We start from the raw sequence: 26018 nt of genomic DNA, 5'->3' as shown, positions 1-26018 counted from the left end.
TCTTTTTATTAGTAAAAGATATACGTAACGTATAAATTAGCTTACGTAAAGAACTTCTGTATTCTCATGTTTTTATTACATATATGAGGGTGTTCGCCCCCTCGTCAGTACCTCGCTCTTTACGCTAAAGCTTAAATTTTGTCCCAATTCATTAAGAATGACCCCTGAATCACAAAAGCCGTAGAATAAATAGCTGAAATTACTAAAAATACTTTAGCGTAAAGAGCGAGGTATTAGGAGGAGGTGAGCCCCTCATATGGGTAATGATTTCTGTTCGTTTTAAGTTTTAATGCTGCTCCTTACTTCCAGCTGAAAAAACTTTTTCATATTTATTTTTTCATTTTTTTTTTAATAATGCTAGTAATTCCTGCGCTCCCTTCAAGGAAATTTTCTTCCCCCATGACAAATTCCTCGATGGAAAGTTTCCCCAGTATACCCCCCTCTTCTCAACCCCTCCCCCAGCCAAAAATCCTCCAGAAAACGCCTGTACACTTCCCAATAACCATTACTATGTGTAAGCACTGGTCAAAGTTTGTAACTTGTAGCCCCTCCCATGGGGACTGTGGGGGAGTAAGTCGTCCACAAAGACATAGTTATAAGGTTTGTCGACTACGCTGAATAAAATGGCTATCTAAGAATTTTGATCCGTTGACTTTGGGAAAATTAGTGTGGGAGGGGGCCTAGGTGCCCTCTAATTTTTTTGGTCACTTAAAAAGGGCACTAGAACTTTTCATTTCCGTTAGAATGAGCCCTCTCGCAACATTCTAGGACAACTGGGTCGGTACGATCATCCCTGAAAAAAAACAACAACAAAAAACAAACAATCAAACAAATAAACACGCATCCGTGATCTGCCTTCTGGCAGAAAATACAGAATTCCACATTTTTGTAGAAAGGAGCTTGAAACTTCTACAGTAGGGTTCTCTGATACGCTGAATCTGATGGTGTGATTTTCGTTAAGATTCTATGACTTTTAGGGGGTGTTTCCCCTGTTTTCTAAAATAACGCAAATTTTCTCAGGCTCGTAACTTTTTATGGGTAAGATTAAACTTGATGAAACTTATATATTTAAAATCAGCATTAAAATGCGATTCTTTTAATGTAGCTATTGGTATCAAAATTCGATTTTTTAGAGTTTTGGTTACTATTGAGCCGGGTCGCTCCTTACTACAGTTCGTTACCACGAACTGTTTGATAGCCACCACACTCAAGGTCTGTAGCGAAATGAAGTTTGGTTAATGCTAATGAAATAAAACAAAAAAATGACGAAAATACAACACTTTATCAATAAAGTTATGAAAACCACAACAAAGAATTATGGGGGGGGGGGGGCAGACCGCATTATATTAAAAACCTAACCTAACCAAAATAGCAACCAAATATTCAATTAAAATATAGTTACAATATAGTCTCCCACAGAGCCGAAGCTAATATTGTCTGGTACAAAGACCGTAAAAACCTGTTATTGTCTCATGTTCGCAATACAGGATCTTGAGTGTGGTGGCTATAAGACAAAAGTACCCTTACGACATTTATATAACAAATCTCATCATGTCTGTCATAGTTATGGATACAAATAGATTAAAAGCAACTTATTTCTCTATCAAAAGTTTGGTTTAGTTGAAAAGACCTGATCCAGTCATTGGCATAAAGGATTTCACATAAGGATATTCGGTGAAATTACTTTGTGGTTTTTATTTTAGAAATTGAAACAAAATGGTATTAAGTCATTTTAAACTGTCATTTTCCAAATGAAAATCTTAATTGGGCAGTTCATGCGTTACGGTGAAAAAGAGCACAATTTTCATTAACTAAATAACTAATGAATATGCTCTTTTTTAAATAAGATAAAAAACCTTCGATTTTTTGGCATTTTTTTTCTAATGTAAACACATCTAGATGTATATAAGCGATAAGGGGAGGCGAACCGTAAAATACTGACAAAACAAGGTTCAGACTGGCAACACAAACTAAAAAAAAAAACAAAAAAAAAAAAAAATAAATATCAAGTCGTTTAAAAGCAATGCTTATTTGAGAAGCAGGTTTAGAACAATACTAATAGAAAGGAATCATATGTTATCACTTAATTAGAAAATATGAATTATTTGCCGTTTTATTCACCATTATTTTCTTTCATCGCTGTTTTTGCAAACGGTTCATTTCACATTTCTGCAAAAGCTAAGTTAACTTATATGTATTGGTTTTCTCGTTTGTTACACAATGAATTTTTTATTACGCTATAACCAAAATTTAATTTTTATACCTATTTTTATACATTTTATACATTATATTATATATTTTATACATTTTATACACTATATTATACATTTTTTATACCTATCTATGACCAAGAAAAACTTAAAAATTATGTATGGCCGACAATTATTAGTTAGCATCAGATTTTATCAAGTTATAAAACCATTACTTTCAACATTCCTGCACCCAATTTTAGAAAAAATATTTTTCTTGGTAAAATATTTAGATTTTATCCTTCGTATTTTTAACATCCTCCGTATTTTTATTCTTCGTATTCTTATGGCCGTGTGTTAAAATGAAGAAAAAAAAAACTTATTATCAATTCTCTATATACAGATTTTTTTTTTCTAGGAAAATTCTAAAGAACAATTTTCTAGGAAAGTTCTGTAAAAAAAAATAAGTTTTGTAATGCTTAGCTTTGACAATCAAAATGAATTGGTGCATCGTGGCAGTACAAGAAGCTGTTTTTTTGAAAAAAAAAAAAAACCATGTTTAGCCTCATCAGAAGTAATGAAGATTTAAAGGACTAAAGAAGGCCTTAGACAGGATAAGGAACAAGATGTTTGTGAAAAGAGACGATTCAGGAAGCTGCAACTATGTTTAATGGGGACATGATCAGTAATAAACTTATACAAATAATAAAGAAAGGTTATTACCTTATGTTGCAATTTTCCAGTTCAAGCTGCCTATCTTTATCAAGCCTGACTAAAAGTTCTCGGTGACACTTCTGTTCTTCCACAAGGTGATGGTCAGACTTTATTTCTAAGTCCCTAAGGTTTTCTTCAAGTAGCCTTAGCCTGAAAAAATGTTACAACTAGGACTTTTCCATTTCTCAATTCTTTTGATAACTTTAATTTTGAAATAGGAAAAGTCTTTCAAGTCCTTTTTTAAATTGTTCTTACTCATTACTGTATCTCAATGCATCCTGAAAGAAATTACCAACATAGTCAATTCCTTTTTTTTGTTTCTGGTTGGGACATAAGACCATTAGATCTGCTTTATTAATTCTGACAGGAAAGCTGTTGGGTGTAGACTGAATTGAAATAATTGTTTTCCTTTATGCTTACTGATGAAAACCGTTATAATTTCAAACAATTTCGAAATCATTCATTTTTTTCACTCCACCAATCTGAGGTTTCTATTTCACTACCAATTTTCAAAGTGACTTAGTGTAGGATCGTCAAACTGTAAATATAACGGCAACGATGTATGGTTATGCATGGTAAATCACGCAAATAAGATTTCCCATATTGTCTTTCAATAAATATTTCTCTCAATTTTGCGACGAAGTATGACCAATTAGCAAAATTTAATTATCATGGCTTATCTCGTTTATTTATTTTTTTAAATTAGTAATTACGACAACGAGGATACATTTATTAAACGTATATTTCTAAAAATATTTAATAAAATGTAGGGAGGGGGGAATGACTGCTTTAGAAAATATTTCCCATATGTCTTTGGCTAAATATTTTTCTCGAATCGACGATGCACGACCAATTGCCAAAATTTAATTATCAAAACTTAGCTCGTTTGACCATTTTTAAAGTTAGTAGTAACGACAATAAGAGTATATTCTATAATTTTAGTCTCATTATGGAGTGGGGGCTAGCCAATCTAATGTCAAAGGGATACCAAAATACTAAAAAAAAGAATTAAAAGACACTAATAAACCTGCTTTGAAGCTTTTGTTTTACTTTTGATTACTCCAAGAAAGCGAATAAAGATCCAAATAAAATTCAATTTGAAACTGTTTAATAATTCAATCCTCCGCAATAAACAAGAAATTTGAATATTTAAGAACCCAAATTCGAAATATCAATTTTCTTCTTCTATGCTTTTACATTTTTTTTTCAGACGACGAAGGAATTAATACAGAAATGAGAATTCTGACAGTGGAAGTAAAATCTTGCAAGTTTTATTTAAGGCTGACAGGTCAATAGCGAATAACAAATAACTTTCCTTGATAGTTTTCCTTAATAGTTAATAGGATAAATTTTTGATTACCTGGAAAATGCAACTACAAAATATCACAAAATATCACGATCCCAAAATAAATAAACAAAATAAGCTGTGACAGTTCAATGTCACTAATTGGTCACACTCCATCGCAAACTGAGAGAAATGTTATTCAAAGGCAATATGAGAATCACATGGTAAAGCCATTTTAACAATGGTAACCAATCTAATAATGCTTATGTCAGCGACACTAAAACCTCTTTTCATGGAAAATGGCAGATTCTAGCATACCACGAGGAAGATAAATACCACATATTAAGAATTGTAAGGTCCACATATTCCATGGGGGATCCTCGAGCCAGTCTTGTGAGCAATCCCAGCCACTTACCACAGCAAGTGAGCCGTGAAAGTGCCCTTGAGCACCCCCCCCCCTGTAGACTAAAATTTATGTACTGTCCTCGGGTAATTTCTTATAATCACCACACAGTTGCCCTATTTCGGCAACACTTTGCAATTTTGATATCCCTCCTCTTCTACAGACAGAATTATATGAGCGTGTATGTACCCCCACGACCTGTAAGACCGTGAATGTATTATAAAACCCAAACGAGATATTGAAAATTACCCTCCCCCAAAAAAATCAGTGTAAAAAGTTCCACTCCCCCCCCAAAAAAAATATAAATCGTATGACCCCACCCTGGAAGACCTAAAGTTCTTTCCATAGCAAAGACCGGTTATTGTTATAAATGTCAGACATATTATTGCAACTAAAAAATCGATACATCTTGGGCTTAGGTATGCTTGCCAAATATGTAATGTTGATAAAACTTTAGTTTTCCCAAACTGAATTAAAGCTATTTCAAACAAATTGGAGTTTTGGTAGAATTTCTGAAAAACTCCTAAAAAGGCAAGCTACTCAAGGGGTCAAGCGTATTCGTGTCCTAAAGAGTCTTTATTTGTTAATAAAATCAAAGCTATTACAACCTAAATGGGTTACAAGACAAATCTTTCCATATTTTTTGTTTTGTTTAGCTTTGCTAGATTAGCTTTTACTTTCGCGATTGCCAAGCTTGATTTTATTTTTTCGTTAATTATAATGAAAAGGTAGTGCTGCAGCACGAAAAATCAAACAGTTCATCAATAGTGGGATTTAATTGAGTTGTAAAACCACTTAAAAAGCACAACTGTGTCAGTGTTGAAGTGCAAAAAATGATGTATCACATAGCTGTGTCAAATAATGAATAATATGTTTACTCATAAACTAGAACAATCAGATTCTATCTAGCACTCGGTTAAGAAAAAAAAAGTTTCGGTGGTTAGTATGGTTTAGCCTCGAATCCATTATTTATTCTTAAAGCTTTTCTTGAAATTCGAAATTGAAGGTTGGATAGTTTAAAAAAATAAGCCTTTTTAGATCAATTAAATAATTTAGATAATTATATATATATATATATATATATATATATATATATATATATCATGAAAAGAGAAATCACCAATGCAACAGCACAAACATATACAAAAAAAAAAAAAAAAAAAAAAAAAGACAGAAGGAGAAAAGGAAGACTGTTTTCCTAAATTAGTGATTAATATAGAACAGCACTTGAATGAGGCCTTAACCCTACTCATCCAAACAGTCACATAGGTCAAACAGCATAGCCATACACAATCAACCATAAAGAATAATCCATGGACAGGCAGTCATGTCGTCAATAAGTATAAGTCGTCATTTACCAAACAATAGAAAAAATAATAAAGACAAATAATTCAGAGGCAACAACCCAACACAAGGGCTCATCAGGAGAATACATATATATATATATATATATATATATATATATATATATATATATATATATATATATATATATATATTTGTATGTATGTATATGTACAGTCCTACTTTTCTCTAAGGAGTGTGATAGACTTACTCTAATAGAGATTGCTGGTTGATTTAAAAACCTAGGTTTTTTTTTTTATTTTAGTTGTGTTAGCCTTTCTGATGTCTATATATGAAAAAAAAAATTATTTCTTTATCCCTAATGATATATGCCTGAATTTTGCATTTTTCCTTCCTTTGTATTGGCTTCGCAGTCTGAATTTCTCTTTGTCATTCATTTTAATACTTGCAAACTTAGAAGATTTTAGAACACAATATTTCTCTCTAGCAGCAATTGCAGCCGGAAATGCAGAGACTATTCATCCAACCAAATTAATAAAACAAAAACAAAACAAAACAAATAAAAGCAAGCAAAATGGGAAGAGGAGAGAAAATATACAGGAAAGAGAGAGAGAGAGAGAGAGAGAGAGAGAGAGAGAGAGAGAGAGAGAGAGAGAGAGAGAGAGAGAGAGAGAGAGAGAGAGATGAGAAAAAGCGGAGACAAAGGAGCTGGAGGTAAATTTATTAACACCGGTGAGGGGGCGGAATATCAAGTGAGATGAACAGCACGGTGATCATGGGACACAGCCCCATAAAATTAAACCTCCGTTCAATCTCAGCTCCCATTCAACTCGATCCGAGCCCCATTCAGCTCAAACCCATACAGTTCACCCCATTTCAACTTACTGCCATGCAGCTAAACTCTACTCAAATCAAACTGGTGAAAATCAACCTTATTCGACTTACCCCAACAATGCTTTAGATTTAATGGTTTAATCAATTCACACTGGACAACAAAATATACATACAACTCTGATTTAAAGGGGCACTGATTTTCTTTGGGAGCAAAAAAAAAAAAAAAATAAATAAAAAATAAAAAATACGTCCAAAAAAGTCGGTGTTCGATCGGCTCAGAATTTATACCTACAAGTCACTTAAGTAGCATAAAATAAGAAACACTCATAAAATAATGAGTAAAGACAAACGAGTTTAACTTTCAACACCTGTAACAAGAATCCAGTTATATTGTTTAGGTGATTAGGGCTGATTCAAATGGAAGTTGAGTTGCATCGGCAAGGGTTGAGATAATCGGGGGTTGAGATGCAGCAGGGTCGAGCAAAAATGGAACGGGGCCACATAATAGATGATACATATCTATTAACAAATGAACTAGCCTCCTTTTTATACAATCCTAATAAGGGGGGAATTAATGCCAAGTTTGCTTCTCACTCAATTGGACTATCTGTCTTGGCTTTTTCTACAATTAGCCATGACTTGATGCCCACGACTATTCCATTTGATTCAAAATGGTTGATTTTTGAATTAAAACGGAATAGTTGTGGGCATCAAGTCATGGCTAATTGTAGAAAAAGCCAAGACAGATAGTCCAATTGAGTGAGAAGCAAACTTGGTAATAATTCCCTTCTTATTAAGATTGTATAAAAAGAAGGTTAGTTCATTTAGTTCACAGGTTAGTTCACACTGTGGCCAAAGTTAAAGCCACAGAAGTTGCCACTAATCAACTAATCAACTAAAAGCCACTAATCAACTTCTGATTAGTTTTCAGTAAATAAAGTCAAATATCATTCAATTTTTGTTGGCAATTCAAAAAAAAATGGAATTTACGAACTATCTATAAAGCGTTACATTACAAAGAAACTTGTAGGTTTAAATAGCTTACCAGTCTTAAAACCTAACAAAAATCGTGAAGTTGTCACCGTATTTAAAACGACAAAGGTCCACAAATGCAGAAGATACAGATAATTTAAACTTTGTCGAGCTCATTCTCAAAGAAGAAAAGACACTAGAGCACTAGCTTATTTTCAAATAGAAATTTGACGAAAATACAACTAAAATGTATATTTGCGTATGAGACAATCTTCAATTATTGGAAAATTGTTGTGAAAACTGGGGAAATTTACTCAACTTCATCACTGACTTTAATTCTACGAAAATCCCCAATTATTCTATTAAGCGTCCGATCTGAAACCAATAATAAATTAATCAGTTTTTCCGTGTAGCGCGATAAACCTTAGGGGTGACATTCAAAGTTCTCAAAATTAGTCAGATAAACCAGATTAGTCATTGTAGATTTCTATATTCCACATTAAGGAAATACAACAACTATTTCATTATTTAAATGAAACAGATACAAATTTGACATTTAAATATGCTTCCATCCGTAGAAACTTTATTAAATATGAAACTATACTAAGAAAGATAACGTATACCGACAAATTTTTTTAAAGCGAATTTTTTTTTTCACTAAATAAATGTGTACCTTAGAGTGAGATTGGAGTTTTCTTGCTTTGAATAAGCTAAACGATCGGCTTCCGAGTTCATCTGCCTATCAGCTAAAGCCAAGACTTGCGACTGAAGCATTCGAAGCTAAAACACAAAAAAAAGCCAGTTATTACTTCAAGAATACACAATACTACCCTCCAAAGCTCAAAAGGCACATTTACTTTTTTTGCTCTCATGCTCTTCAACCTTAGTAGTACCGATGGCTCGATCAGCTTTATCTACCTTTCTATCATACAAAAAATGAATAAGATAAAGCTAAGAGGATATTGTAAAGACAGTAACATGCAATATACAACTAATTGAATATTTCGTCTAGACATCTAGCAGCCATCCTCAGCGAAACAGAAAAATAGAATAAAGATAAAATTCAACTTACTATAAAACGATGATATTAAAAATGAAACCAATGAAATAGCGACCTAAATTGTAGGAGAAAACCCAGGGTTCCTTGGAGACAAAATTTTAGTAACCAAGCTAAAATTCCAGTAAGAAGAGTAGAAGAACAAAATAGGGGTTGTTTGCTTACGGTAATTCTTTTTCAAAAATCAAATAGCTCAAGAGTTAATCTTCCTGCCACTTTACCTCCTTTCTCTAATCTATAGCAAAAGATCATTTTCGGATTTTCTTGCCCAAGCAGTTTCTCCACTCATTGAAAACAATGGTACAAAAAAAAAAAAAAAAAAAAAAAAAAAAAAAAAAAAAAAATGGCCCTCCCCAAAATCGATAATCGCCAGGAACTACTCTGGCACTCTTCATGAGGTTGGTAAAGTAACCACTAGGTTCCAGCAACGTGCCATCTAACACGGAACAAAATTATCGATTTCTGCCATGTCCCATGGTCCTTTCGAGAATTAATGATAGTCTTATTTTCTTAAGGCTTTGGACATTACGCGTTACATAGCCGTCCTGGCTGAGTGGTTGGCGCGCTTGCGTGGGAATCCTTTGTCCAAGGGGCACCGGGTGCAATCCCAGTTGTGACCAGTTATTTAGTTTGGGACGGGGGTCAGTGGCGTGACTCTGTAAGCTCAGCCAGAGTCGACCCAGCTCTAAATGGGTACCTACAGAAATCTGGGGAAGGTAAGCAGGAAGGGTATGTGAAAGCACAGGATGGTTGGCCCCCAACCCCCCATTGCACTTCCTGGCTGAAGGGCCATGAAACGGAGATCAGCACCGCCGGTTTGGACCTTAAGGGTCTAGTGCCGTCTTACTTACTTACTTACTTACAGTACATAGCTGAATATTTTGGCTTCATTTATACAGTGCAAAAAAATATGTCATGCAGTTCTACTCTAGATGGACTACAATCTTTTCCCTCTGATTTACTGCCAGCTCCCATACTTTCTATGCAGTACATACATCACAGCAAAAATGTACCGAAAATAGAACCTTTGGAACCGGCTTTTAGGAGCCCCTCAGCTGGTTTACGAATAAGTTTTCAGATTGACCCTTCAGTTCAGAAACATTGAAATCATAACTGAGCAAATTAGACACATCCAAACTTTCCCAATTACAAGCTACGTTTGAATCTGGGAATAATAACTTGGAAAAAAAGACTGCGGCTGGATGTCCAATAAAAGGGTTCAAAACTGTATCTATATTGTCCATCTCTGATCGAGACTAACAAGCAATCGCACATAGAGCACGATTAGTTATGTCCTTATTCCCTAACAGGGGGTGTCTTAGCAGAAGTGGTGCACACTATAGAAAGAAACAAAACCACGGCAAGTACAAACGTAAGGGGAAAGATAGGCCACTGCAAGTAGTTACCTTCCTATCGAATTCATAATCTTCGTCAATTTCTCCTTCCGAACCGAGTGCTTCGTCGCCTTCCAAGTCAGACCCTCTTCCAGATGAGGGATCGCTACTTCTGAAATAAAAACAATCTTTAAATAATATTAATAAAAGTATCAATAGGAAAAAAAGAAAACAAGTTACATAGGCTACGAAGCTCATCCAAAAGTACTCGCAAACTCTGTCAGGGAATAAAACAAAATGCGAAAAAATGCACGAAGACGTTTGTTTTCGCTTTGTTTCTATTACCAGACACAAATTAGGAGTACTAAATAGAAGGGAAAAAAAAGAACAAACAAAACTGCAAATCTTAAATTACCTTCCTATACAGCTTTTAGAGTTTTGTAGGTACTTGCCAAAGCGTAGCACAAATTTCGAATACCAAGTCGTAAGTGTATCATAAGAAACAGCTGCCTGTGTTGTTAACTATAAGGTAAACAGCATATTCATTGAAGAATGTATCTATCTATATTCTACATATATCAATGTTCCCCTTTTCGACCAATTACTATTACGACATATCTCTGTAAACTTTTTGAACTTCTCTTCAGAGACGATCTTGAAAAGACATGTTATGCCTCACCACATCAGTTCGGATTCAAGCTAGGAACAGAATGGGCTGATACACTTACAGTCGTGGCAAACGCTCTAATTGATGCAGAATCTGCGTGGGAATGTCTTACTCTTGCTAGTCATGACGTCAAACGTGCCTTTGACTCATTAATACACCCCACAAAGCTTCTGAAAGCTGCCAAGCGAGGGCTAAGCCCTGCAGTTATTCTCACATTTCGAGACATGTATTCTCGACTGTAAATTCGACTAAAGTTACCGCCTGATAAGAATATGCCTCCAGTTGCTCGAACAAAGCTCATTCCGGTTTCAAAGGGTGCACGCCAAGGAGCAGTTTCTTCACCTGGTCAATTTAATAACTACGTCATTGACGCTCAGGATATATGCCCCTCCTCATTAATTTTATCGTCAAGAAATCTGTCATTAATTTGCTATGCTGACGATGTTCTGAATCTTAGTCGCACCATGCAACGAGTCAGCGATGTTTTTTTTCTATTCTCGAAGCAGAATACCCTAAGCTTGGTCTACATTTCAATTCTACTAAGTTGGAAATAGTCCTTTTTAACTACAAGAGCGATTCAATAAATTCAGTCAAACTTGGCAATTCTTTGGTTCAACCTGTCGATCACCTTGTCTATCTTGGTCTCCCTATAAGTTCATCCACACGCCACACCCGGTATTAAACACCCTTATTGAACATCTAACCCGCTGCATTTCTGAATCTTATGCGTCAATAATTTCCTGCAAGTTCAGATTCAACCGGCATTTGCTAGCTAGCCTTTTCAATGAAATAACTCCTTCACATTCTGTATATTTAATACTTTTGGAAACTGTTAACTATTACTGACCAAACGAAAATACGCTCAATCTTTTTCCGTTTTGCAAAATATTTACTCCACCTTCCATCCTGGCAAAGCAACTAAAAATTGTCCGTCAGTTTAAAATTGCTGACCCGAATATTGCAGTGGCTAAAGTAATAGCTAAACACAATAAAGGAGTGACTATGACTGCCCAGGAATGATATTCTGTACTATTTCAGCAGTCTATGCCTCTTTTTTAGTGTTGTTGTTTGTTTGTTTTCATTATTTTCTCTATCTCTTTTGCTCCGTCTTGTTCAAAACTTTGTGTTTTTGTATGTCTGTGTCATGACCTTATATCGTGCAGTAATTTTTAAATTTTGTTACTAATTTATGGTTTATTTTCGTGCTTATAATTCCTGTTTGCCGAAGTTGAACCATCCCTGGCCATCGGTATTGGCTCAGTAGTTAAGATGTTTTTGTTGTGTTTTTTTTTTTAAGTGTTTGTCTTCGCGCTCAGTGTGTATTTCTTCTTGTTTTTATTTTTTATTTTCTTTCGTTTATTGCTCCGTCTTTTTTTTTTGTATGACGGGTTTTCCAAAAGATAATAATAATAATATGCTTCATGCATGATAACTGAGTTCTATCTCCAAATATGACCAACCCTCTTTTGCATTTTTCCTTCCTAAAATTGGTTAATTGATTTTCTTTATCTTTTACAGTGTTTGCAGTCATTTTTATGTGGTTTTCTGTTTATGTCAGCCAAAGAGTCAGCGAAACCAGAGAGCTGCTCAAGGGCTCATTTGAAATCTAATCCTTATATCTACTACTTTTTATGATTCTTTCTTGGTGAAGTAAATTATAATAAAAAAAATTCACTTTTTGGTGTCATTTCCATATTAACTCTTGAAAATAGAAGCACATAAAAAATTCACCATCCACATGATCCAAAACCCACGCACTCTCCCTGAAAATCATAGTTTAGCCTGTTGATTTCTTTTTTCGTTAAACTGTTAATACGTCCAACTATTCTGCATTCTGGTTTTCGTTGTTTCTCACTTTGAACCAAAAAAAAAAAAAAAAAAAAAAAAAAAAAAAAAAAAAAAAAAAAAAAAAAAAAAATATGATTAAGCTATTATTATTCCTTTTTTTTTACTTGATTGCAATTTGAGGGTGTAAGCTTTATTTCACAGACATTAAAAAATTTGTCCAAATTTTCTCATTTTTATATGAGTGACAACAAAATAAGCATCCAAAGGTAATATCTTAGGCACGGATAACTTAGGGCACCGCTAAAGATCCAAGTTTACCAGACACGTGCTAAGTATTAAAGTTTGGGGGCTGGAAAGAGGTAGAAGGAGGCAAATTGAAAAAAAGGAGATATTGATAGGTAAATTGTATAGGGAATGAAGGAATGAAGCCATCTCCTATATTGCATAGGAAATGGAAATGAAGGCAAAAACAGATGCAGGAGGCATGGGCCCCCCACAAATTTCACAAGATTTCTGAAAGACCTTATTCTCTCACCCGTAGCATTCCTCTTGATCTCTTGCAGCACACCTTGATAATTTCTTTGAAATGGCTCACAGCAATAACAATTTCCCGTTTACAGATCTTATTTTGCTTTTATACATCTATTATGATTGTTCACTTTTAAGATCTACCACACGTTATGAGCCGTAATTTGTCATTCCCTCGGTCATTCCACCCTGTGCTCTAGTTTCCAGCGTATTCCATTGCAAAATTTCGTTTTTTAATTTTAATCTTGGGATTAAGGATTACCAGTTTCAGTCTTTCAAGTGACTCAGGGTACGACAAAGTGGCAAAATATTTGGAATTTATGGGATTACAAAGTTTTATTTCCGCAAAAATTGGTTTCCTTCATAAAATGAATTCACAATATCATAAATTAACAAAAAATTGACTTGCTTGGATCTATGATAATATTGAAAAAGCTATAGTAGCTTTGATTTGTTTTGAACAGGGCCGGATCGACTAGGCACAGGGCCCGATTGGAATTTTTGCGGGGCCCCCTCTATATAATAAATTTCAAGCAAAATTTCAATCAGGCATATAAATAAATAAATAAATAAATGCAAAATATATATATATATATATATATATATATATATATATATATATATATACTAGCTGTTGGGGTGGCGCTTCGCGCCACCCCAACACCTAGTTGGTGGGGCGCTTCGCGCCCCCCCCAAGCCCCCCCGCGCGCGTAAGTCGTTACGCGCCATATTAGTTACGCGCCATATTAGTTACGCGCCATTGTAGTTGTGTCCCTGTGTCCCATTTGTGAATATAGATAGATTTATATATGTGTTTCAAACTACGTAAAAATTGCGAATATACAACATTCTTGGCTTTCCCATTGTCTGTCCATATACAAAGCCGTATGTACTAATAATGACGTCATATGCAAACGCTCTTTTTACAAACAAACAAACATGCATACACACAACTCGTTTTTATATAGATAGATAGATAGATAGATACAATACAAATTAACTACGTAAAACTTGTGAATATACAACAGTCTTCGCTGTCCCATTGTCTGTGCGTATAAATAGATTGTCAGGTTTACCGACCCTCAAAGATGCAACATACAATTGTACATTGGTAAAGCAATCTGTATTAAGATCTATACCGCATTTTTCTAGTGATTGCCCTTGAGCTTTGTTGATGGTGGTTGCAAATGCTAATCGAATTGGGAATTGCAATCTTTTAAATTGAAAAAGCAGATCCGTTGGAATTATGGGAATGCGAGGAATAAGAACAGCCTCACCCTCATAAGGCCATGTCAAGATTGTGGCATCTATTAGGTTTTCCATTGTTTTTTTTTTACGGCAAGTCGCGTGCCATTGCAAAGCTTTGGTGGGTTGATATTTCTTAAAAGTATTATTGGTACGCCTATTTTTAGTTGTAGCAGGTGTGGTGGACACCCTGAAGGATCTATGGAATTTAAAAATTCAGATGGATAATTAACCGCTTCATTTGGTTCCGAAATACAAATTAACTGCGTAAAACTTGCGAATATACAACATTCTTCGCTGTCCAATTCTCGCTGCATATAAATAGATTGTCAGGTTTACCGACCCTCGAACATGCAACGTACAATTGTCCATGGGAAAAACAATCAGTATTAAGATCAATACCACATTTTTCTAATGATTGACCTTGAGCTTTGTTAATGGTGATTGCAAATGCTAATCGAATTGGGAATTGCAATCTTTTAAATTGAAAAGGCAGATCTGTTGGAATCATGGGAATGCGAGGAATAAGAACAGCCTCACCCTCAAAAGGCCCTGTCAGGATTGTGGCCTCTATTAGGTTTTCCATTGTTTTTTTTTACGGCAAGTCGAGTGCCATTGCAAAGCTTTGGTGGGTTTATATTTCTTAAAAGTATTATTGGTACGCCTATTTTTAGTTGTAGCACGTGTGGTGGAAACCCTGAAAGATCTATGGAATTTAAAAATTCAGATGGATAATTAACCGCTTCATTTGGTTCCAAAACTGTGTCGACTGACTTGTAAAGGACTGCCTGGTCTTGAATCTTGGTCAAAACAATATTGTTGATTTCGTGGACGTCTATATTTTTGGGTGCGAGAATCGCTCTTTCACTTAGCCATTTATTATTTTTATAATTTTTTAGAATATTCGGAAATACTTTTTCAATCAATTCATTTTTGGACGTCACTGAATTACAGAAATCAGCAGGTAGTTGTATACGTCCTGAAATTGAGTCTACTGGGAGCTTTCCGTTTCCCATTGCCAGCAATTGATCTGAAAATGTTTGACCAGAGTCGTCGTTTTACAATCGGACACGCATATTTGTAGTTAATTTTAATGTTTTTACGTGTGCCCATAAATTAGAATTTTTCAGGCAAGCATTCATTTCGTCTGCAGGAGTTGATCTAGGTATTATAGGTAATGTTTGCCTGAAATCTCCCGCAAGCAATATTAAGGTGCTGCCAAAGGGTTTCGACTTCCCTCGCAAATCTTTCAAGCATTGCTCCAGAGCCTCGAGCGATTTTTTGTGTGCCATTGTGCACTCATCCCAAATAATAAGTTTGCATTGCTGCAATACTTTACCCATCCCAGATGATTTGGAAATATTGCACGTGGGAGTTTCTGTAGAATGCAAGTTCAGAGGCAATTTCAAAGCGGAATGAGCAGTTCTTCCACCAGGCAGCAATGTTGCGGCTATTCCGGACGACGCAATTGCCAACGCTATATCATTTTTAGATCGAATTGATGCCAGAATCAGTTTTATCACAAACGTTTTACCAGTACCTCCTGGCGCATCCAAAAAGAAAATTTCTCCAACGTTGTTATCGACACAATGCATTATCGTATCATAAATGTCTTTTTGTTCCGACGTTAACTTGGAAATGTTATTTTGTACATACGACAATAGATCACTCGTACTGTAACTTTGTTCACGATCCAATTCTACACATGTCGAAACAGCAGCGATACGGTTAGGTGAAGGCATTCCCAAACCCTGAAGAGGTTTGTTTGCCATACTTATGCACAAATCTTCTATAACAACTAAAGTGTAGTTATAAATTTCTGATGTAAAATCAAAAGTCATGTCTGACGTCTCTAACTGTTTTCGATGAAGTATATCTTCGGACATTTTTGACTTATATTTTTCCCATAAATCTGTAGGAGCTGCTGATGGAGAGCAAGTTGTTAAAATGATGCCAAACAATGCACGAATTTGACTTGGGGTTGACGTTTCGCACGCGTCATTGATGCAGTTATCCCAGTGTTGGTCATTCTCCAATAAATTCAGAGCTTGGCATGCACTACGGTAAGTGTCATGTATAGTACCATTTACAGTCCTCAAATACTCAAAGGATGTCGGACCGGGTACATTCACCAAAAGCAGGCGTAGAAAGAAGCATTCATGTTGATTGGGGTGAACGGTGTAGAGTCTTCCTATCGTGGTATCTTTGAAGATGGTAGGTTGGCCGTCGACTGACTTACCCTGTTTTCGACGTTCAAATACTTTATTTTTAGTATTCCACGTGTAATACGAAGGCACTTCAGTATACAGCAGTTTTTTTGCAAAAGAATCATTTTTGCAAAGCGAAAAAAAAGCTGTTAATGTTGTATCCGGTGGATTCAGGACTCTTTGTTGCACGTTGGTTTCCATGAAATAAACACGTTGACCATTCTGTAAATGTACCGCTAAGTGAACAACAGCTGGACTACGTTCATGTATCGGAAATGAAAGAATTCGCCAAACAGCTTCATTACTGCTTATGTATCTTCCAGCCTGATATTCCACGATTTCATCGAAATCTTTGATTTCGGACTGCAAGCCAAAAACTGCCATGTCACTGCCTTTGTTGACGTATTTACATATGTATTTGATTGCCTTTACGGAATTACAGTATTCAACGTTTATGTGTGCATTAAATGTTTTTGATAATAAAGGGGAATATGGAACAACCCACTGGTTATCTACTTCGATGGTGGTACCGTTACGCTTCTTTATTATTGCTGTTTTACCGCCATCTTCAGTAGATCTTCTTCTATATTGTGGGTAACCATCATTGCCAGTAATTGTTTTGGGTACTAAAAGTCGAGGATATTGCTTTGTGCACCTTCCTTTGGCCATGCATGGTGAATTTTCGTTCAGTGCACCGCAAGGTCCATGTATCATATTTTTTACAATAATATCATGTAACCCCTTATCGACATTTTTATCAGGTATTTCAGCGGAAATCACATCATCAATTTCGTTTGAAGTAATTTTTTTTATGTAGCCAGATTAGTATATGTGCGTGTGGCAAACCTCATTTTTGCCATTCCACTGAGTACATCCAGCATCGCACTGACCCAAACACTTCATGTTTTACAAGGTAGTTTATCAGTGATTTCAACTTTTGCTGGAAGACACGTGCCGTAATGTCATGCCTATGAACCGCCGATTGTCCTTGAAGTAAAAGCTGCAGTATCTCGTCCCAAGATCGATTACATGTAAATGTAATGAATAAATCTGGACGACCATAGAGACGAACATACGCAATAGCATCTTGAGCATATTCATGCATATGACGGGGACTGCCAGCATATGACGAAGGTAAAATTGTTAATCTTCCAACGTTTGTGGTATTACCGTCATTTATAACTGCATCTCGCAAATGAATGTATTGTTCAGAGCGGAGCTTGGTCTGATTCAGGCGGATATATAGCAAACGTTCTGATTCAATTTTAGCATACATATCCACGACAAATTGGTGAAACAATTCACGGCATTTTAAAATATAATTTTCTTCATCCTGCCGAATCATTAGTCTATAGGAATAATAATGCATTGCACTGCATTTCTTATTCATTTCTTTGTTAGTGGCTGGATTCATCAATTTAATATTAAAGTGATAGCCGTCGGCTCCATCCCAAAAAATGATAGGATATTGTAGGGCATCGTAGCATCGATGAGTTTCAGCAATTCTTAACAACTGAGCGTTTCGCTTATGTAGAATAATATCTCGAGGTAAAAACTGATCACCGACCATAACGATTGCCACTTCGTCGATAGTCGGAGCATTGTATCTACGCACATGTTGGCCAGGAGGCGTTTTGTCAGCGGAAATAACAATTTTATGAGTATCAGTAGGCATCAAATCGATGGCTGTTTTGAACAGACGCACTAACTTATTATTTTCGTGGAAAAGATGTTGCAATTGGGAAACGATTGTCCTTTCAACGTTGGGAGAAATTTCGCAACGTGTATTCAATTCAGAATTTCTATCACTGATGAAGTACAATTGTAAAAATTTATGATTCTCGCCTGAGAATGGTAGAAGGGACCCTGCTTTATGATAAATTTGCCCTTTTACTTTGAAAGTAGACATAAATTGATCTGGATTTTCGATTTGGGCTCCAAACGACGTCATTTGGAAACATGAGTTGTATTGTCTGATTTTTGACAAAAAACGCTTAGATTCTGACGTAGTTCCAGTAAGGAAAGTCTTCAATGGCTCTGGTGGTGCAGCCAATAGAGGAAGTTTAACTTTTCCTGAGGCGCAACACATTCCCATTGTTTCACCATTGAATTTCAAGGCCTTGCAATAGGGACAAATTTTAGACATTGTCCCGATTTGAACACATCTACTCAAGCTATAATCATCGACTGGGTTGTACCTGAATGCCAGGCGATAACTTTCAGATTGCTCTGATTCCTCGGCACGCTTTCTTTTCTTACTTTCTCTATCAGCCTCAAGCCTGTTTCCCTGCTGTTCTTTTGATTCCTCGGCACGCCTTCTTTTTTTACTTTCTCTTTCAGAAGCAAGTCTGGTTTCGCGTTGCTCTGGTAGTTCCTCGACACGCCTTCGTTGACGTAAATTGCACATTCTTAATCTGGCCATTTCTCTTTGAACCGCAAGCCTGGTTTTGCTTTTTGGTAACATTCTATCTTTTTCAATGTTTTTCAATTTTTCAGTGTTCATTCTAACATTGATGTTAGAAAAAAATTTTACGTGCCAAGCATGCAAACACTCGACAATTTATAATAAAACTCAAAATTATAAATATCTGTTATAAGGTTTTCGAATTACTTTAATCTATTGTCAAAATATATAGAAATATTTATGCAATTCCCAGTTTCTACATTTTTAGTTTCAGTTTGCTTTTCAGTTTAGTTTCATTTTTATATATATTTAAGATATAATCTGGCGTAACGGACAGACAACTTATTTTTATATATATAGATATATATATATATATATATATATATATAGCCCCCCGCGCGCGTAAGTCGTTACGCGCCATTGTAGTTGTGTCCCTATGTCCCACCTGTGAATATATATATATATATATATATATATATATATATATATATATATATATATATATATATATATATATATATATATATATATATATATATATATACATATGTATATATATATATATATATATATTTTTAACTACGTAGAACTTGCGAATATACAACATTCTTTGCTGTCCCATTGTCTGTGCATATAAATAGAATGTCAGGTTTAACGACTCTTGAACATGCAACATATAATGGTCCGTGGGAAAACAATCCGTATTCAGATCTATACCTCATGATTCTAATGATTGCCCTTGAGCTTTGTTGATGGTGATTGCTAATCGACGATATCCTGTGTCGCCATCGTCATTTATATATCCCCCTGAGCCCCCCGGCGTCCCTGTTGTAGTTGTGTCCCTGTGTCCCGGTCGTCATGTCCCGGTGTCCCGGTCGTCATTTGTGTCCCGGTCTGTATATACATTCGCTTTTGAATTGGTCTTTTTTTAGGTTTTAGTTTTTTACCTTTTTTCAGTTTTTTTTTCTTTTTTTAGTTTTGTTTTTCTCCTTTATTTTTTTCCTTTTTCATTTTATTTTCTTTTTTAGTTTTTTTTTAGCTTTTTAGTTTTTTTAGTTTTTTATTAGTTTTTAGTTATTTTTCTTTTTAGTTTTTTTGTAGTTTTTACCTTTTTTTTAGTTTTTAATTTTTTTTTACTTATGTCCTGGTCGTCATTTATACTCCCTGTGTCCCGGTCGTCATTTGTGTCCCGGTGCTTTGTTGATGGTGATTGCTAATCGAACATTCCTTGTGTCCCGGTCGTCATTTATATTTCCTATGTGCTGGTGTCCCGGTCGTCATTAGTGCCCCGATGTCCCGGTCTGTAATTTCGTCAGTCGAAAACATGACGTCAGTCGACACAGAAACATGACGTCACCTGACAGATCCACAGACAGACAACTTATTTATATATATATATAGATATATATAAATATATATATATAAATATATATATATATATATATTTTCTTTTTGGTTTTTTTGTAGTTTTTACCTTTTTTAGTTTTTTTCTTCTTTTGTATTAATGCTAAAGCCAAGGTTCAAACCTGGAGCCTCTCGGACCTAGAACCTGAAACATAACGCTTTACCAACTCAGCTACTTCGGCTTGAATACATTCGTTTTGAGCAGCTTCCTCGGGTGTTGCCATTGTAGGTTCTTCAGTCATTTTACAATTAGAAATTTCTCTTTCAACGGTCTTCTTACAATTAAAAATTTGTCTTTGAACGATATTCTTAAATACCTGTGTCCTGGTCGTCATTTATATTCCCTGTGTCCCGGTCGTCATTTGTGTCCCGGTATCCCAGTCTGTAATTTCTCTTTGAGTGTCCCGGTCGTTATTTATATTCCCTCTGTCCCGGTCGTCATTTGTGTCCCGGTCTGTAATTTCTCTTTGAGTGTTTTTTCTTTTTAGTATTTTTTAGTTTTTTACATTTTTTCTTTTTTCAGTTTTCTTTTTCTTCTTTATTTTTCAGCTTCACTATGAAATACATATCGCCGAACCTTTGTTTTTTTAACTAAAATCTGGTAGGCATTGATGACCTTATCCAAGTCAAAATCCCAAACCCAATCATCATCGCTATCATTTTCAGTTTTGATATGTTTTGACTCTCGCTGTCCAGGTGGATCTTCATCTAACTGCGCGGTTTTGCGTTCTTTAGCCTCAAGCCTGTTTCCTTGCTGTTCTTTTGATTCCTCGGCACGCTTTCTTTTCTGACTTTCTCTATCAGCAGCAAGTTTTTTGGTATAGACTCTTTGAGCATCTTCATCGGCTTTTGCCATTGTAAGTTCATCAGTCATTTTAAACTTAAACATTAATAGATTCCTACGTGAACATATATGTCTTAAATATCTTTAATGACGTCACCGTCATAGCAAAAATGACGACAACTAACTTCATGACGTCAGTCGACACAGAAACATGACTTCACCTGACAGACAGACACACAGACAGACAACTTATTTTTATATATATAGAAGATATATATATATATATATATACATATATATATATATATATATATATATATATATATATATATATACATATATATATATATATATATCGCTCTTTCATGTAACTTTAAGAATAGCTGTTTGTGTCTCACAATGTTTCTTCCTAGAGATCTGTTGGGTTACGGCTGATCTTATATGTTTAAAAGATGTGTAAGGTATTCTTTAGCCTCTCCATTGAGGTCTAAAAGTACATTTAGCCACATGAATTAAGTCCAAAATCACATACAGGGGTCTTTGATGAGCATGCTGCTAAATTGATTTTGTGATAAATTTGTCCGGCTATTTTGAACCTGAAAACATTATGACTATTTTTGGTTTGATCATCCCTTACGTTGAATGAAGCCAAAGCGAAACACGAGTTCCAGTTCCGTATGTTCGTGGAACTCTACAGAGAGCAAGTAATGTCCTGTAACAGGCCAAACAAATTCATTTGGAAATTGTTGATGCAGGAATGCAATTCGACAAAGAAGGCGGCAGCACCCAAGTAAATCATCTTTGCTGGCTACTTTTCCTGTGGGATAATAGGGGACTCCACAGTGAATACATACAGAGTTGAAGGGTCCAAATGACTTGTAAATAACATTAGCGTAGTTTACGACATCTTTGTAGGTTTTCACTGGGTTTTATGCCACAATTTGTTGGCATCGAAGATTGTGATGGTTGCAGTTCTTCTAACATAATATTTTTTTGGTATTTGTGTACATAATTGTACACACTCGAGAAGTGGAGTTAGTTTAATGCTAATAAAATATATTATGATGAAAATATAATACTTTAGAAACAAATACGGGCTATATATTTGCACATTAGCGGGGAGGAGGTAAAGTATAGGGTGTCTGGATGCAAGTTTTCTAGCTAAAATAATTCTGCATATTATAAAGTAAGAATTTTGTTTCTTCTGATTACACCCTTAAGGTGCAAATATACACCCAAATTATAAAAGTTTAATGTATTTGGTCACCCTTTACTTGTTTTCCACCGAGCTTCAGCTAATCGTCTCTTAATACAGACAGATAAAACCGGTTTGTTCTCGAGTGTGTAATATTATGTACACAAGTACCTTTTTTCTTCTGCACTTTAATTTTTGACTTGTTCTGATTCTCGCTGTCCTTTAACAGCAGTTCTTTGTTCTTCATCGACATTTTTGACAATCTTGATACTTGCGTGTCTGCTAGCCTCACAATCCTTTGATCTTCACTTTTATCTTTGACAAATTCTGATTCCTGCTGTTGCATGTAACTATCACTGCTGATTAACTTCTAACTGCATTTTTCTTTGTTCTCGCGTTCGTATATCTACTAGCCACACATTTCCATGTCCTTCATTTTAATTTTGGATCGTTCTGATCCTATTATCACATGTCTTGTAGCCGCATTTTTTCCCTTCACTTTCGTTTTTGAGTCGTTGGGATTCTCGCTGTCACTTATCTTTTAACTGCATATTTCTATGGTCTTCAATTTCATTTTATACTTGTTCTAATTGTCGGTTTCGCTGATATTTTAGCTACATATCTCTTTGATCTTCGTTTTCGTTTATCATTGCTTCAGACCTTTTTCAGTGCCTTTTGCCTTAGTTGTTGTATTGTCACTTTTGATGATCTAGGTTGTTCATTATTACCTGTCGTCCATTTCGTTATCACCTGTTGTATAGTTACATTTCTCAGGTTGTTCTCTTGATCTTGTCACATTTGATGGTCCAGTTTTTTCATTTTGAGCTTACAGTTTTACCCCCTTTTGTTCATTTGTGTACGCATTTTGTGATAACGTTAATTTACGTTTATGTACCCTAAATATTATGAAAATGCTGAAAATACCTTTTGAAATTTACATCAACGAATATGGGCACATGAATTTATATATTTCAAATTTTTTTTTCTGCAAATGCTTCTAAAACGGTTTTAAAATTGTTCCTTGTTTCTTCACTTTCAGTAAGCCTGTTTGCTAAACTATTTAGTCTATCCTGATGTATTGTTAATATCAGATAGTTTTTTTTTATTGGTTTTAACCCGGAAAGTGATCTCTCGCCACAAGCAACTACTACTACTACTAATAACTCACTGCAGCACCAAGCCGCCTGAGGCCAACACAGCTACGCACGCTCCTCCTCCAACCTAATCTATTTAAAGCCTCCCTCTTTACACCCTCCCAGGAAGTTCCCATTTCCTTTAAATCCTTATTTATGACATCCTCCCAACCCAGACAAGGACGACCTGCTTTCCGTGTAGCCCCAGACGGTTGGCCAAAAAGGACAATCTTCGGTAATCTGTCATCCTTCATCCGTAGAACGTGGCCTAGCCATCTCAACCTTTCTTTCATTATAGCTCCAGAAAGCGGGATTGAACCACACTTTTCGTACAACCTACTGTTTGAAATACGGTCAGTCAGCCGGGTACCCAGAACAATCCGTAGGCAATTCCTCTGGAAAACATCTAGTAAATTTTCATCTGCTTTTCGGAGTGTCCATGCTTCAGAGCCATATTTGACCACTGTCATCACTGTAGCTTCCAATATTCTAATCTTGGTTTGTAGGCTTATCTTTCTATTCTTCCAAACTTTTTTTAACTGTGAAAAAACACCCTGAGCTTTAGCTATTCTACTTTTACCATCTTCACTGCTCCCACCATCTTTACTAATAATACTACCAAGGTAACTGAAGCTCCCAACCTGATCAATCTTTTCGTTACCTAAGGTCACCTGTTCATCTTCACTTATTCCTAACCTTAGTGACTTAGTCTTCTTAACATTAATTTTCAAGCCTATTTTAGCACCCTGAACTCGTAAAACCTCTAAAAATTCATTCATTTTGCTCACACTTTCATCTAATATGCTTAAATCATCAGCATAATCTAAGTCCAGGAGCGTTCTTCCTCCCCATTTGATTCCATGGTCTCCAATTGCCTTTCCTGTGCTCCTTAAGACGAAGTCCATCAAAATGATCCATATAAAGGGGGATAGAACACAACCCTGCTTAACTCCTGATTTAATACAAAACCAGTTGCTAACCTCATTTCCTACCTTAACCGCAGCAGTATTATTCTCGTACATAGCGCAAATCACTTTAATGTATTTTTCTGGTATACCATATAACGATAAGACCTTTGTTAACGCTGTTCTATCAACAGAATCGAAAGCTTGCTCATAATCGATAAAACTAAGGACCAAAGGTGTTTGACAACGAAGGGACTTCTCAATTATTAACCTAAGAGTGAAAACATGGTCGACACATCCTCTACCTTTTCTAAAACCGCATTGTTCTTCCCTTAAAACTTTGTCTACAGCATGTCTCAGTCTAAAAAGTATCATATTACTCAGTAATTTGCTACCTACAGAGACCAGACTAATGCCTCGATAATTCCGACATTCACTCTTGTCACCTTTCTTATACAGTGGTTTAATTAAGGTTTTCCTAAAATCATTGGGTACTTCCCCTTTTTCAAAAATCATGTTCATAATCTTCAGTAGCTTATTCCTAACCTCAGAGCCACCATATTTAAGGAACTCATTAATCATACTATCAGCACCTGGGGCCTTATTATTTTTTAATCCTTCTAGTACTGTCGCTAATTCTTCCTCACTAAACAAATCTTCCTTCACATCCAAGGTATCACAAACTTTTTCATTTTCATCTATATCTTTTCCTGCAACTGTATCTCGGTTTAGCACATTCTCAAAATGTTCCACCCATCTTTCTTTAACTTTTTCCTTATCACTAATTGTGACCCCATTTCTATCTTTAACTGGGACTAGTCCGGATCGGCTACTCCCTTTCAATTTATTAACATTTTTTAACGTTTAGGGGAAGAGAAGAGAATCTTCTCTTCCCCCAAACGAACTGAGTCCTTGGTGTCTTTTGTGTTCTCCTGCACACGAGGAACTAACGCTGTTTCACTATTGAGAAACACACTGGGTTGAAAGTTATGATGCTGTGATTACAGGGTTTCACTGAGTACAAAGACAAATATGATGTTATCCCACAGACTTTGAGCGTTTTTACTTGTGTCAAGTATTCCTCGAATTTACTTATGTCACAAGGTAGTACGTACCCTTGCGGTTCTAAAGGGCTTTATCCGACTCGTCTGTTTATTTGAATTTGAATGATATATCATTCGGGTCTTTTGAACAGATTCAAAATTCTTTCCTAATAAGAAAACCCGGCGTCGCCCGGTGGCGCACCGCCTTGTTCCCTAAAAGCCAGCTACTCGCCATCGAAAAGAAAAAAGGCGCGACGTCGGGCTCTAGTGCAATAGGAAGATAGAAAACTAAGTGGCCCTGAGCCAGTTCTGCTTATGAGGAAGGAGTGGAGAGTGTATGTCCCGATGCTTCACGTCTTGGATATAAAGACAAGACTCAATGGACATAAAGCTGGGTCTTTATCTTCCACAGGGAGAAGTTATTTCCCAAGGCCTGGCTGTTTATAAAAAGGACATGGATTTCGCTCCTTCAACATATGGCAGTAATAAACACTGTCTTAATAGTAAAATCTTTCTTGTCGATATTTCGTGTGTCAAGACATCTTGAACTACTGAAATACTTAAGATCAAGACTAAGAATTCATGCAGGAATGCCATATTATGCTCATGGTAAGCCCTGCAA

General features: G+C 35.7%; 1 protein-coding gene across 3 annotated transcripts in view; it reads right to left on the bottom strand.

Moving 5' to 3' along the window:
- The window catches only part of LOC136028381 (rab11 family-interacting protein 4B-like), a 109355-nt gene that overhangs the window by 15595 nt on the left and 67742 nt on the right, over nucleotides 1–26018 (bottom strand). For all 3 annotated transcript variants that reach the window (XM_065706208.1, XM_065706191.1, XM_065706200.1), the window contains exons 6-8: nucleotides 10166–10265; nucleotides 8376–8482; nucleotides 2913–3053 (exon numbers count right to left, since the gene is read on the bottom strand). In XM_065706208.1, the coding sequence (XP_065562280.1) occupies nucleotides 2913–3053; nucleotides 8376–8482; nucleotides 10166–10265 (348 nt within the window). The remainder of the gene's footprint in view (nucleotides 1–2912; nucleotides 3054–8375; nucleotides 8483–10165; nucleotides 10266–26018) is intronic.

Source organism: Artemia franciscana, chromosome 1 (assembly GCF_032884065.1).
Source record: "Artemia franciscana chromosome 1, ASM3288406v1, whole genome shotgun sequence".
NCBI classification, from domain to species: domain Eukaryota; kingdom Metazoa; phylum Arthropoda; class Branchiopoda; order Anostraca; family Artemiidae; genus Artemia; species Artemia franciscana.
Note: the sequence above shows the minus strand (reverse complement) of the source record. Positions and strands in the feature narration are given on the sequence as shown.